The following is a 14,384-nucleotide window of genomic DNA, read 5'->3' on the forward strand; positions in this document are numbered from 1 at the left end:
TCTAGACTATGTGCTTGTATCCAATGGTTATGATACTTTGTTTAGGCCTTAAAATAAATAGATTTAAATGCTTTACAAAGTACCATTCTATAGAATATCATTTTCATGGTTTGTAATGGATATTATTGAATCCTTGTTTCTTTACCATGCATCATACTTGGGTATTGAAAAATATGCTTCATTGTGCTTCTAGGGTATATGCTTGTTTCCGATGGTATGATACTTTGCAAAAGCTTTAAAATCACTTATTTTAAAGCCAATGTAAAGTATCATACCCATAAGATATCAGTTTCATGGTTTGAAATGCATATTTCCTTGTTCTTATCATGCATCATGCATGGGTGTTGAAAAATATGCATCAGTGTGCTTTTGGCCTATGTGCTTGTCCCCGATAGGTAGGATACTTTGCACAAGTCATAAACTTGCTTATTTTAAGGCCTGTACAAAGCATTATACCCATCAGATATCAATTTCACGGTGTGGAATGCATTTTAAATATTGTTTACTAAAACCTCAGCCCTAAACCCTAAACCTTAGGTCCTAAACCCTAAACCCTAAATCTAAGACCCTAGACCCTAAACTCTAGACCCTAGATTCTAAACCCTAGAGCTAGACTTTGAACGCTTAACCTTATACACTAACCTATAAGCCCTAAGCACTACTTAGGCCCTAAACCCTAAACCCTTATCCCTAAACCCTAGGCCCTAGGCCCTAAACCCTAGACCTTAAACCCTAAATCCTAGATTTTAGACTCTAAAGTCTTAAGCTTATACACTAACCAATAAGCCCTAAACCATAAACCCGAAACTCAAAACCCTAGACCCCAAACCCTAAATACTAAATGCTAAAGCCTAGACCCTCGACCGTACATTCTAAACTCTAAAATCTTAACCTTATACACTAACCATAAATCCTCAATCCCAAACCCTAGGCTCATGACCTTGGACACTTGCCCTTACATCCTAGTAGACCCTAGAATCTAGACCCTAGGCCTTAGTCTCTAAACCTTAAACCTTAGACTATAGATCTTAAACCCTAAATTACAATAAATAATTTACAAAATATATTGATTTGTGCAACAGGTCGCATGCATGTACAATAGGTGAGTGTACCCCCAACCTGTTGCATAGTTTTTGATGAAGAAGAGGGGCAATTGATGATGTGGCAGAGGCTGTTCACATGCTTCTTACAAACTGTGCTTGGCAAGAAGCTGTGTGCTTAGGTGGCACTTGGTGATGTGGCACAACTTTGACCAAACCGAAACTCAACCAACCTATAACTGAACCAAACCTTGTGTAACCTAACCAAACTCTTTGAACTCAAGGCTAGCTAAACTTAACCACTGTGCTAACCAAGGTTAGAAACTATCTACCACATGGCAAGAAACTGACCAAGCCTATGAACCACGGGTTAACATCACCTAACCCTGGTTAGAGGCTATCTGCCACAAGTCAGGCAAGGGGGTTCACATGCTGCTTACAAATTGTGCTTGGCAAGAAGCTGTGTGCTTAGGTGGCACTTGGTCATGTGGCACAACTTTGACCAAACCGAAACTCAACCAACCTGTAACTGAACCAAACCTTGTGTAACCTAGCCAAACTCTTTGAACTCAAGGCTAGCTAAACTTAACCACTATGCTAACCAAGGTTAGAACCTATCTGCCACATGGCAAGAAACTGACCAAGCATATGAACCACGGGTTAACATCACCTAACCCTGGTTAGAGGCTATCTGCCACAAGTCAGGCAAGGGGGTTGCCACGTGCCAGTTGTGGCAAACCTTACCACTCTGAGGAAGAACTTTGAGACGACGGCAATGCAGAGACAGATATGGCAGGCGTGAATCACCGAGGTTGTAGGGAGCAGCCCATGAAGGCTTTGTGGTAGCATGAAAGGCTTTGAATATGGATGGGCTAGAGGAGCATCGGCTTAGCATGCTACTGGAGTCGCAGGAGTCAGTCCACGGTTGTCGTTGTAGCCCGCTACCAATTTTTGTAAGCTCCAGTCATTCAGTGGAGCCATGTATGGCGAGGCGGAAAAATCTATTGAAGCTGTTGAAGATTGAGCATCGTTGTAGCCATGTGAGAGGCCTGCAACTTTTGGACCTGACTTAGAGCTTTAGAGCCATAGAGTGGAGAGCCGTCGACCGAGGCGGGCTTGCTGGTAGGTGCTGCTGGTGCTGGCCGTGGATGTTGGGTCTGAGCCGTTTGGAGCGATACTGTGGGTTGCTTGTGGCGCTTAAAAGCTGAGAGGGCTCGTCGAAGAGTCACCTTTGGAGTTGAGTCTATTGCTAGACAATCGAGAAGTGGCGCTTAGACACCAGTGTGTTAGGCTGCTGAGGCTTTCCTGCTACGAGCTCTCTTATGAGCCTCTTCTTGCTCATTTTGTAGCTCCTTGTAGAGGAAAATGCGAAGGTTGGATGGCCACAAGTTTGTGCTGAATTTTAACAGACACTTCCAAACATTGTGGATAGATGGTTGATGTTGAAGCCGTTTCCGTGGTCACTGCCATTGTTGAAGACTGGCTGGAGTGGTATGTGGTAATAGGTTGATGTACCCTCAACCTGTTGCATGTACAATAGGTTGGGGGTACAGATAACTCATTGCACAAATCAAGAAAATTTGATGATTTGTGCAACAGATTGTGTACACCCCCAACTTGCTGCGTGTGCAATAGGTTGAGTGTACCCCCAACATGTTGCATGTGCAATAGGTTGTTTGTGCATATTGCACAAATTAGGAAAATTTGATGATTTGTGCAATAAATTGTGTGCACACCCAACTTGTTGCATGTGCAATAGGTTGAGTGTACCCCCAGTTGGGGGTATATAACATGTTGCATAAATCAATAAAATTTGATGATTTGTGAAACAGTTTGTATTCACCTCCAATCTGTTGCATGTGCAATAGGTTGTGTGCACCCCCAACTTGTTGCATGTGCAATGGGTTGGGGGTACACCCAACTTGTTGCACCAATCATCAAATTTTCTTGATTTGTGCAACAGATGCATCTCCCCCCGTCTCCCCCTCTCCCTCTCCCCATACTCCCCCCCCCTCTCCTCCCCCCCCCCCCTCCTCCACCCCTCCACCACCTCCCCCCCCTCCCCACTTCCACCGCCTCTCCCTCCACCTCCTAACCTCTGGTTCCCCCCAATAGACAGCACAGCATAGGATAACATATTGTATGCCTTGTTCCAAACAAGTGGTGTGTATTATGTGGCATCCATGTAAGAATCGTATGTGGCATCCACAATATATTATTCAATCAAATGGTGTATTTATACACCACCTATATGTTGAATTCAACAAACTCTCTCCAATCAAACGGTGTATATATACACCACCTATTAGGCCATATTTGATAGAGAGGCTGATAAGATAGTTGGGAGTCTGGAATTTCCTTAAAAACGTAAAATGTCGTGTTTTAAAATAATAAAAATCTTGCCGACATTTCTTGAACTTGTGCATATTCTCATGGTGCTCGTAATACCTAATTTTGTATCGACTTCCTTCCATGTTAGTAGTTAAATGTTTTAAGTAGCCCGGTGGTTAAAATCTGATGGTTTATGATAACCAGTCTAAAGGGCACTAGCATTGTGCAACAAATTTTAGGATAGCATGGCAGTAGGGTAGGGATAGCACGGTAGTAGTGCAGGATTAGTGGAGGATAAGTTATCACCAGCACGATGGTTGGTTGCACTAGGATATGAACAGCCACTAGCGTGGTGGTTTGCTTCTATTTTTACAAGATGAATGGATTTGTAGGATGTGTGGATTTGTTATGGGAAACCAGCTCGGTGACCATTTTGTTGCAAATTTACCCATCATGATGTATTTAGTGGAGGTCACCACTTACAACTTTCAAGAATTTTGAGGGTTATTAGGCCATATTTGTGTCAAAGTGACCCATTTAGTGCTCCAAAAAACTCAATTTTGGAGTTCACCAAGTGATATTGAGTGGAGGTGATTAGTTCCAAAAAAAAGTCGCAACAAAGCAAGAAAGTCCAAATTTTTTGAATAGTGTGTTGATGTGGATAACTCCATGATGGAGGTGGCCCGATGCTCTATTCTAGAGGTTTACCCATGTACCAAAAGGAGAGTGTCTACCCATGACAATATTGTGTGAAAGCTACCACTGGCGTCTTATGCTAAACTCTCAAAACCAAGTTATGTGATGGAAGAGCAACTGTGCGCCAAAGATCAAGCATGTTGTAAAGTGATGAAACTGTTGTCGGGAGTAGCTAAGGGGTTGTACAAGGCTGATGGATATGTGTAGGAACAATGCCAAAAAATAGTCAACAAAGTGTGACTTTCAATGGGTGGCATACGTGTGTACAAGACGTGTGCAAAAAATCTTGAATCTGAGAAGATGATGACTCTACCAAGTGTAACACTAAAGTGTTGAACTACCGAACCCCAAGAGATTGAGCTGGTGTTAGATTTTGAATGTCTACACCAATGATAAATCCCAAAGTACTAACACCATTGGGATCTAATCAAATAATATGGCAATGGCTTAGTTGTGTTGGTGGAGTTTAATCTCCTCTGAGGCTATGCTAGTCTAAATCTAGACTACACATCGAAGCACGAAATGCAACAAACGTTCCTTTTCTATGTGCTAGTTGATTGCAATAGATCAGGAGCTAGTTCCGATGAAGAGGATTGAATGCTTCTATCCTCTTCATAAGTCAGAGTACAAATCTAAAGTGCTCACTATGTAGACCATGATCTGCTGATCATTTTTGCTATTTGGATAACCTCAAAATTCCATCTAGATCAAAAGTTATGGGCATTGGAAATTTTCACCCCGCTTATAGTCTAAGGAAGGGTCCAAATTGATGATGTGAATTGTGATGACATGGCACTATTTGTTCACATAATGATTACAAAGCTGTGCCTATGAGACACTAGTTTTATTGACATGGCATGCTGACTAGGACATGCTAACTATGTAGATGACATGGTAGCTTGCTGATGTGGTAGTCAGCTATCAAGGATGATGTGGCATGCTGATATGACAATGATGAGGTGGTAAGATAATGCTGATGTGTCAATCTAGAGATGTGGCATTGTTTGCCATACTTGATGATGTGGCACCTATGAATGACGATGCCACATGGCAAAATGGTGACCTTAGTTGAGCTATCTCCTCATCTACCACGTGGCATTTCCACATGGTGTAAGGTCTTCAACCTTTGAAGGCTTGTAGGATGTAGAGAAGCCGAGACAGGGCCAGTGATGGTGACCATGAGGAGGCCCTGCCATCAAAATGTTGCTTCTTCTAGTCGTGTGCCTTACGGGCTAGTTGCATCATTGTTTGAAGCTTGGTGTTGTATGTAATCTATCATGCAGGCCACTGTTCTGAGTACGTTGCTCATCTATCTGCTCGTTGGGTTGCTATTTTTGCTAGCATTGCCTGTGTGTTTGCTGCTAGAGGAGTCGTTTTTGGCCCAACTCTTTGGTTGTAGTGCTGCTGGCTAATTGCCTTGAGTCAATGCTCTTGTTGTTGATGGCATGCATGATTTTGTGTTGGCGCATTTCCTGCTATGAATTGAGTGGGTGCTAGAGTCATATTTGTGTACCTTGATGATGAAGCTACTGCACTTGGGCAGGTTGCGTGTGCTACTAGTCTACTCAATATGCATTTTCTTGGGCACTGGTTGCTCTATGTTATGGCATTTAGAGGAGGAAGTGGGTTGTTTGTGAGGCACCCGTACCTAATTCTTGTGTTTGTCTACCCATAAAGCTTGCAGGGTAAAAAATGAGGAGGGAACAAGATTATGACAGTGTAGGTCCATAATGGGCGAATCTTTCCCCATACAGAGTTATAAATATTAGCCCTCCTACCACTTTTAGGGCGAATTTATCAAATTTGAGGCTCTAAAAATTAGCCCACCTTTATTTTTGGGCTAATTTATCAAATTTAAGGCTCTAAATATTAGCCCAACCAACTTGGGAAAGCCTATAAATTAGCCCTTGGGCTAAAATTCGCCCCTAATTTTTTCCCTAATTAAAGGTTGTCCGGTCGCTCCTTTATTTGGCTATCTCTTTCTTCTGTGGTGTTTACTTGCTTTCCTGTGCTTGTGGTGGCACTATAGTGATGGCCTGACATCCGTGCATTGCGGGTCTTTGGGACTACCTTCGGGTTGGCTATGCCTTAGAGTTGGCCTTGTAGTAGACGTCACGATCTTTTACATGCCCAATACTCACGGGCCTTAGAAATCCCCAAAAGAAGCCGACAAAGCAATATCGATCTCCGGAGCTTGCCACAACTATTTGCTAAAAACCTTGTTGGAGGAAATGGGGAGGGCGACACGAAGCCTGTATTGTAATAGATTTGGGCCCGACAAACTCACTAAAGTCTAGTAGGCCCTATGATAGTGCAGCGATGTCACAAGCATCTTGCAGGCACTGTGGTAGCATATAACACATCAATCTGTTGTAGTTGCCTCTTGCACACGATATGGCTACTTGTACACTATGTTGTATTGAACATAATCATGATATATAGTTGTACACGATACAACTACATGTACACTATGTTGTATTGAACATAATCATGAATATATACATGAGAACCCCTTAGTCTTAGGGCTAGGGTTTTCCCCTAATGCCCTTAAGGTATGGTGCAATTTACACCATCCTCAACATTTTGTATGAAGAAATGGTTGATACTAGATTCTTAAAAACCGAGCAAACAATCTACAATGTTTGCGGATTACAAGGAAGAGATCGACAACAACCTCGATCCATCCTGCAGCGACACCATCTTTACCATAATCATTGGGTAAAAACTAGATTCTTAAAAACTGAGCAAACAATCTACAGTGCTCGTGGATTACAAGGAAGAGATCGACAACAAACTCGATCCATCCATCAACGACACCATCTTTGAGATAATCATTGGGTAAAAACTACCACATCACAACATTGTCTACAAACTCAACCATAACTCGAGGATGGGTAATGAATAAGTCCAGGGGTGTTGTTAACCCTGTGGCAACAAGGGCCAAAAGTGCAATCTAGAGCAATGACAATGAGATCATTGTGTGTGTGGAGTAGTAGCAAGGCTCTGCTTGCCATAACTTGAGCTTGAAACATGGTATGATGAATCTTAAAGGATGAGGATAGCCAAAATCCTCTCTAGAAAAGATCCAATCATACTTGCAAATAGGATCTAAAGAGAGAAAGACAAACTAGAGAGAGAAGATACTAAAAGCCTACTTTGGTTCCCCCACTTTGTGGAGGGACTCATGAGGTTCCCCCACTTTGTGTAGAGACCCAAGAGGCCCCCCTAAAGAGCTCCCTTACACTACATGTTCTAGCATGCCCTTACCCTTGCACTTCCAACCCTTTCTCAAAACTCCTCCTCCTTCCTTAAAGGAAAAACAAACCTCTTTCTTCCCTTAGACATGATAGGTGACCATAGTAAATACAAACTTGGAAAATGAAAAATCTATCTCAACTCTTATTGCTAATCAATTAATCATTCAATCAACATTTGATGAGTGCTTAGCCCAAGTAGGCTTTCATGAGGATGAATACATCTTCGCATTCCATACAAGGATCGCACAACCTACATTGTTCCTTGAACGAAATCCTAAGGACATCTTCACAAACAACTTCAACCCAACATTATCAAAACTATGGGAAGCTAACACTAACATTCAATTCATTTTGAATTCACATGGAGCAGCTACATATTGCACCTCATACATGACAAAAGTAGATAAAGAAACTACTACACTGTCAAGAAAGCATTCACTAAATGCGTAGAATCCAATGCCCCAGCAAATGGGCATATTAGGACATATTAGGAAGGTAGGTAACGCAATACAGAGAAAATTCTTACTGAAGTGAAGAGCAACTCTCGAGAAGATGGAACCAAAGAGCAATGACATTTTCTTTGCAGACATCATTGCAAAATACTTGAAACATACCTCAGCCTTGCACAATGTTTGTTTAGCATCATTAGTTAGTGACTACAAAGGCAATACAAACACTCCAAAGAGGAGTAAACATCAAAAGATTATCCACTTCAACAACTATAGCAAGACTAGGGAGCTTCAAGAGAACCATAGAGAATTGTGCCTTGAACATTCGTTGATTCCTACATGGCATGATCTTTGCAAAATCAATGAGCAAACAATAGACACCACTAGAGCTCTGTTTAACAAACTAATGTCCTTCGAATTGACCCATACTTGCTCAACTATGCTATCCTCTTCACTATCCTCAACCTATGAATAGAAGAAGAAGAAGAACATTAAATTTGACTTGCAGAATGAACTCGCAAACCACAAAGGCAAAGTCAATGCGTCCAAAATATCCATTTCACATACAAAACACAACCTAACGATGAATACCATGCATCAATTCTTGCTATGAATTCAGGTCAACACAAAATTGAGGATGATATTCTACTAAAGAAACGATTGAAACCTACATCCCCTTTGCCAATCTCCCTATCTGGAAATGCAAGCACTCGCAAGACATTCACATTGTTGGTACAGATTAAAGCCTTGCTACAACACTATCCCCTAATGCCATCTGCATACAAATGCCTTGGAGCTGAAACGCCGCAAACACTTTCCCCTCTCTAGGACTTGGTAGTTTTTGACAAGGTTTCTCTCATTGGGCAAAACACCGGCATATCAACAGCAGTGGACAATGCAATAAATAAAGCCTAACCACTTGGAGCCCTTTGGAGGGGTGGATGTGCTTCTTTGTGGCGATTTATGCCTGGCCAGCCCAATGAAGAATGCGTGGATCTTCTCAGGCAAGCCAGCCCACTTCTCCATTGTATCTTTATTTTGGAAGGACGTCATAATGTATTATGCCAAACCACCACCAAGTTCCTTGAAATCTTGAACCACATACAATTGGGTGAACAATCGTCGCTTGATGTAAAGTACTTAAATACTCACTACTACCATTCACCGCATGAAATTCCATATCTTTACTTCACCAATGTATCAAAAGACAATCACAATGTAGACATCTTCAACATCTTATCCTCTGAACCACACTTTCTGAAGGAACAAGACATTAGACATTAGACATAAGACATGCAACAAGACTATGCTTGCCAATACACCCCAAGAGCAAAGGAGGTCTTCATGAACTCCTCAACCTAAAACTGGGCATGCTTGTGGAAATTTGTTGAGGTAATCTCGACATTGCTGATGGCAATGTCAACAGTCCTGAAGCACTTTCATGGACTCCTCAATGAACAACAAACCTTTGATCGACCCAAACACAAGCAAAAAAGCCCATGCCGACAACTCTGTCTTCTATACGAAGACAACAAAATTGAGCTGCAGCTTTTGGGGTCCCAATACTGAGCAGCAGCCCCTCTAAATAAGGGGGGGTGTTGTCAACAATGCCCTTTCTGATCTCTTATCATTCTCCCTCTAGCAGACATGGTCTTAAACGTCTTGTCTAAGAACCTTTCAAGAAACCGCATAAGAAGCCCTGCTCCAAGAGGGACCCAAATAACCGCAAGAAACTTTAGACAAAATTATGAATAAATGAGAAAAATAAAAGAAAAAATACTAGTAAGCAAAGCTATGCTTATGATGTAGGCTGCCATTAAAGTATTCTGGGGTAAACCCAAGGCTTACTAAGCTTTGAAATCCCAAACAAACAACAGACCTTCAATAGCGAAACGAAAGAACACAGCAAAAAATAAGAATAAGAAATGCGGAGAGAGAGAGAGAGAGGCCAACATCACTGCCCAGAATGGGCAGTGCATTACAGTCTAGAGAGGGAGGGCAACAGACCCTCTCTGCAGCCACCCTCATCAAAATTTAGCATGACATCATCTATACTCTACAAGCCAATTAGGAGCAAAATACACGGAGTTTACAAGTCAAATCCACTAGTTTAGCCCTCCACCCTAGTTATTGGCACCTATTTCTGAGATAATCTTGGGATTCTGTAAAGTAGGTTGCAAAGCAGGCAGGTATCTTTTCTAATTAGTGGAGCATCCCATGGATTGCTGATCTGTATCGATTTTCACAGCTTTCTGATAGACAGTTCTTGTGTCATGAAAAACAAACAAAAACCCGTACCTCAGGATTTCCCCTTGGATTAAGGAGTGGAAAATGTGTCATGTGAGCCTGTAGAAAGGCATACCACATATACCTTGATGAATCCAGAACAATCCCAAACTCAACCTCTAAAAAACATAGAGCAGTTTCAATCTCACGATAGTCACTCAAAAGGTTGAAAACCATAAACTCCATCATGCATAACAGGGACTAGCTACTATGACATCCCCACTGACATCATCAGCGCCCAACAGTGGGTGTAGACCATAGTATAAAAATATGCTCTCACATACAAATCCACACACCCACACATACTTGAGCATCCATTTATACAAAGTCTTCGTACTGAGTTTCTGTTGGCACTCCGGAGGTGAAGGGCAGACTCAGCCATGACAAAGGCTAGCACTAAAGGAGAAGGCTAATAAAAAAGTAGTCCAAAATCTCTTCATTCAAGCTACAACTGCTTGTGAAGTCTAAACAATTTCATTTTAGTCTCTCCCAAACGAGCCTGTAGGAAGGCATACCACACTCAAATTTCCCACTGAGCCAACACTAACCACTTGCCCCCTCCCACCTTGTACTACAAGCATTATCACGGTGCATTGGTCAACCCTACACCACGGTTTCTAAGTTGAGTCAACAATGGTGTTGACTTGTAGAACCAAAGCCCAGCTGTGGCATTCTAACCGGGTCCAAACCTTAGGCTGAAATCTTCCTCCCATTACCGAGCCAGAATGAGCATACAGACAATGATCAAGCAAAAAATAGCAAAGCATTTCAGTTAATCAGTGCTGAAAAAATCCCAAAAAATGGGATGACACAAAAGAGTGGACATGTCTAGAAAAGTGAGCCTTCTATAATATGATACAGATTGAAAATAGCCACTGCCATTCCAGCTTGCTCTTAACGAATGTTCTAAGCAGAAGCCTTCCAAGTTGACATAGCATGCAACATTCGACCCTTCCACCCCATTAATAGATACTGGCTATCTTCTGCAACTGTGTATTCTTTATGCCATGTTTTCAGCATAACTTGTACTTTATCTCTAATCTCTTCATCCAGAGGCAACTGCTCAAAACCAACTTCCTCAGTTACCTGTTGCCAATGTTTATACTTGTCTATCCGTTCTAAGACTTCTGTCCCTTCACAAGCAACTATATTTAGAATGGCCTTCCCCAAAATCTCACTTTCAAAGACTAACCTATCTGTATTCTCTCTGTCAATGAAAGTCTCTAGCATGTCAAATACACTCTCAAAGTGGAAAAGAGCTTCCCTAAAGCGTCTTGGGAAGAAAGGAGTGCTGTATGAACCAGTCACTATAGCCTGTACGTATACATCTGGATTGATATCCCGACCCATTTTCAGAAGCTTGGACCTTACAGTAGCTGAATCCAAGTTATCATCCATGACATACCTCAACAAGGATGCAGAAATTACAACCAAAACCTCATCAGGGCTTCTCTGCGGGCTAACAAAGTCTTGCATTCGTAGATTCTCACGTAAGCCAGCCCATCCTGAATACTGAAATGGCACTCCACAAGATGCAGCATAATCTGACAGCTGGCGCCCTGTTTTTTGAACTCCTTCCAGGACAATGTCAGTCCGAGCAGGCAACATTGAGTAGTGTGGAAAACCGATTCCTATAACGTGCACATGAGGCGGACCTCCAGGTCGTGCAGCAAGAGCCTTGAAGAGGGAAGGATACTGAAATCCAGTCGTCTGAAGCTCCAAAATATGCAATTTTGATGCCCCTTTTGCTGTATTGAGGATCGTTTGATTTATGAAATAGTGGGAAGCTTTCACAAATGGGCAAGACGCAATGTACATGCTGGTGGCTTTCAAGATCTCAGCTGCAGAAGGCCGACGACGGAGGAGTCCCAGATACAATGGCCAACCCGTATTAGAGAAGCGAGCATCCATGGCTTCCGCAAAATAGTATGCGAGACGCTCAGCGCCGTTTCCATGTGGAAAAGCATGCTGCCTCACTTTCTTCAATATCTCTAGAGCCCTGTGCGAGTTGTTTGATCCTACCGCCTGTGCAGACTGCAGCAACAAGTCATTGATGTCCACAAACTCTTGGTCTCCCTCCTTTGATCTGGCCTTCCCCCCACTCTTCTTCCGCGAGAGTGCAGTTTCCTTCCGCGGCTTTAGCGCCCTTCGGGACTTACGGGACCTCTGAACGTGCGACCTCCTCCCGGAGTCATCGTGACTACCAACTGTCTCTGGACTCATTAGTTGCCCATTTCCCCTACTATCTGCAGAACTCACTTCTTGCCCCTGGATCTGCAGGAGATTACTAGCTAACGGATTCACAGGCCCTCGCAAGCTGTTCAAAAGTATCTCATTCCTGGCAGGCTCAGGAACAGGAATTGCACTCAAGGGTGTCTCCTCCAAATAGCTGAAATGATGGGGAGTCTCCGGAGGGGCTTGCAAGTATGAGTCTTCCGAGATGGAAGTCTTTCCGCCCTCAGGGGAGTGAGGGCTTTCAGCTTCAATTGCCAAAGGGAGAGCCGGAGAGTCTTCCTTGAGCAATTGTGCGAATTCCGTTGCCTTCGCCTGATACGCAACAAACTCATCGTAACTCATACACGGGTGATTGGCTGCTGAATCTTCGTCTTCTGCCAGAATATCAGAGATGTAAGTCAAGGCCGGATCCACCAACGGCTCGTACCGGAATGTGTCGTCCACGACATAGGACTGGAAATCCACCGAAGAACTGGAAGAAAACTGGGATCCTATGTTCCGATTTCGAGCTTGAATCTCTGTCTGCGCTTGCTGAAATATTTCTTGTATGACAGCGGAGTAAGATGAACCTGAGCCTGAATTATCCATGCCTTTCCTTAAAGTTTGAACTCAGAAAGACGATTTTCTCGATTTCGCTTATCCATGGAAAAGTAAGATTTTCATCAAGATGCGCACTTGCACGACCATCGTGAGATTTCTCTGAGCTGATGATCTACAGAAAATTTTCGTGCTACCCGATACAGAGAAGCTCGAGAGCCATCACGCTGTCCCAAGTGCAGGAGTAGATTGAAACCCGAAATTCCTGAGAAACGCGGTGTTCCTTAGTCGCAAAACCGCTGTTCTACCTGCGGAAAGAAGAAATGCTCTCATCAGCCAAGCTGCTGAGGAACCCTGTAGCAGAAAAATTTCATCGCTCTACCTTAGGAAAGGGGGGCAAGAACAGCCTCTGGGATCAGCGCCGCTGTGATGAAGCAAAGGGAGCGCATGGAAAACCTGAGACGCAAGCGATTTAAAGGGTCTGCAGGCCGCTGGCAAGCAGAGAGGACCGTGCACGTACGGGCCTGCGAGTAGGGCTGGATGTGCGGCTTTGATTCCCACTGATGTCGCGCTCGATTTCGCTCGACTCCTCGCTCAAATTCACTCGATTTCGTCGGAATCCTCGCTGGATTCCACTCGATTTCGCTCGATTTCTGGCAGGAGTAGGCTGTCGAACAGGCTTAAACTCCTCCCGCGGCGACGATGGCAAACCTCGTTGCTCAACAGAGATGATGCCGAAACCCTTGCGGCAACAGAGACCAAAGCTCAAGAAGGATGTTCACTCGATTTCTCGCTCGATTTCGCTCGATTTCGCTCGATTTCTCGCTCGATGTCACTCGATTTCGCTCGATTTCGAGCAGGATTACGCTCGATTCATCGCTGAAGCAAGCTAAAATTCTCGCGAGAACAATGCCGAGAAGAATGCAAAAGAAACCCTTCCCCAAAACACCAATGATTGCAACAAAAACACAGCGGCAGCGACAGACAACGATGACGACGGCTGCTCTTAAACCCTACCTTTAAAGTTTACACCGTTAAACCCTACCTTATTAAACCTAATCCCCCTTAATCTCGTAACCCTAAAAAAAAACTACCTTGCCTTCTATTAATTTATTTCCATCACGTGCCTTTGACTTCTTTCAAACCCCAGTCTTGAGTCTTTGACCTCCTTTTCTAGTTTGCAAGTTCCTCCTCCCCACCACAGGAGGAGGACCTAGTCAAAGTATGCAAGTTCCGCCCTTGCACCTTCCACGTTCAACCCCTCTCATGGGCAGTCCAGGGTGAAACTTATCGAGGGAACATAGTTTTGAAAACAAAACAATGTAGGTCGTTGGGCGAATCCTTTAGGGAAACAACTATCGACGTGTATTTCATTGGGTGAAAGTTTCCCCAATGAAATATTACCCCATCCAGGCTTCAATGTCATATACAAGTCTTTTGTAAGCTAGGAGTTCAACCCCTATCATGGACAATCCCGTGTAAAAGATAATAAGGGAACATAAATACCAAAACAAAAACAATGGAGGTCATTGAGTGGAATCCTTGAGGAACAT

At 43.2% G+C, this 14,384-nt stretch overlaps 1 protein-coding gene across 4 annotated transcripts; it reads right to left on the reverse strand.

Annotated features, from left to right (window-relative positions):
- Positions 1–10,752: 10,752 nt before the first annotated feature.
- Positions 10,753–13,807, reverse strand: LOC147897076 (scarecrow-like protein 14). 4 transcript variants are annotated; one of them, XM_087381717.1, is made up of 2 exons: positions 13,356–13,807; positions 10,753–13,139 (listed from the first exon to the last, which is right to left on the reverse strand). In XM_087381717.1, exon 2 carries the CDS (start codon positions 12,880–12,882, stop codon positions 10,966–10,968), a length of 1,917 nt encoding a protein of 638 aa, XP_087237843.1. In that variant the 5' UTR covers positions 12,883–13,139; positions 13,356–13,807; the 3' UTR covers positions 10,753–10,965. The 4 variants fall into 4 exon arrangements, with proteins under 4 accessions (XP_087237843.1, XP_087237846.1, XP_087237847.1 ...); XM_087381720.1 differs by having other exon boundaries at positions 13,352–13,807; XM_087381721.1 differs by lacking the exon at positions 13,356–13,807 and adding an exon at positions 13,288–13,350.
- Between the last annotated feature and the right edge of the window lie 577 nt (positions 13,808–14,384).

Source organism: Dipteris shenzhenensis, chromosome 11 (genome assembly GCF_047967505.1).
Source record: "Dipteris shenzhenensis isolate YYH24624 ecotype China chromosome 11, Dip_SZ_1.0, whole genome shotgun sequence".
Lineage (NCBI taxonomy): Eukaryota > Viridiplantae > Streptophyta > Polypodiopsida > Gleicheniales > Dipteridaceae > Dipteris > Dipteris shenzhenensis.

Bases quoted from the DNA above. Each gene is read 5' to 3' on its own strand.
- LOC147897076 (XM_087381717.1), bottom strand. From the start codon at position 12,882: ATGGATAATTCAGGCTCAGGTTCATCTTACTCCGCTGTCATACAAGAA.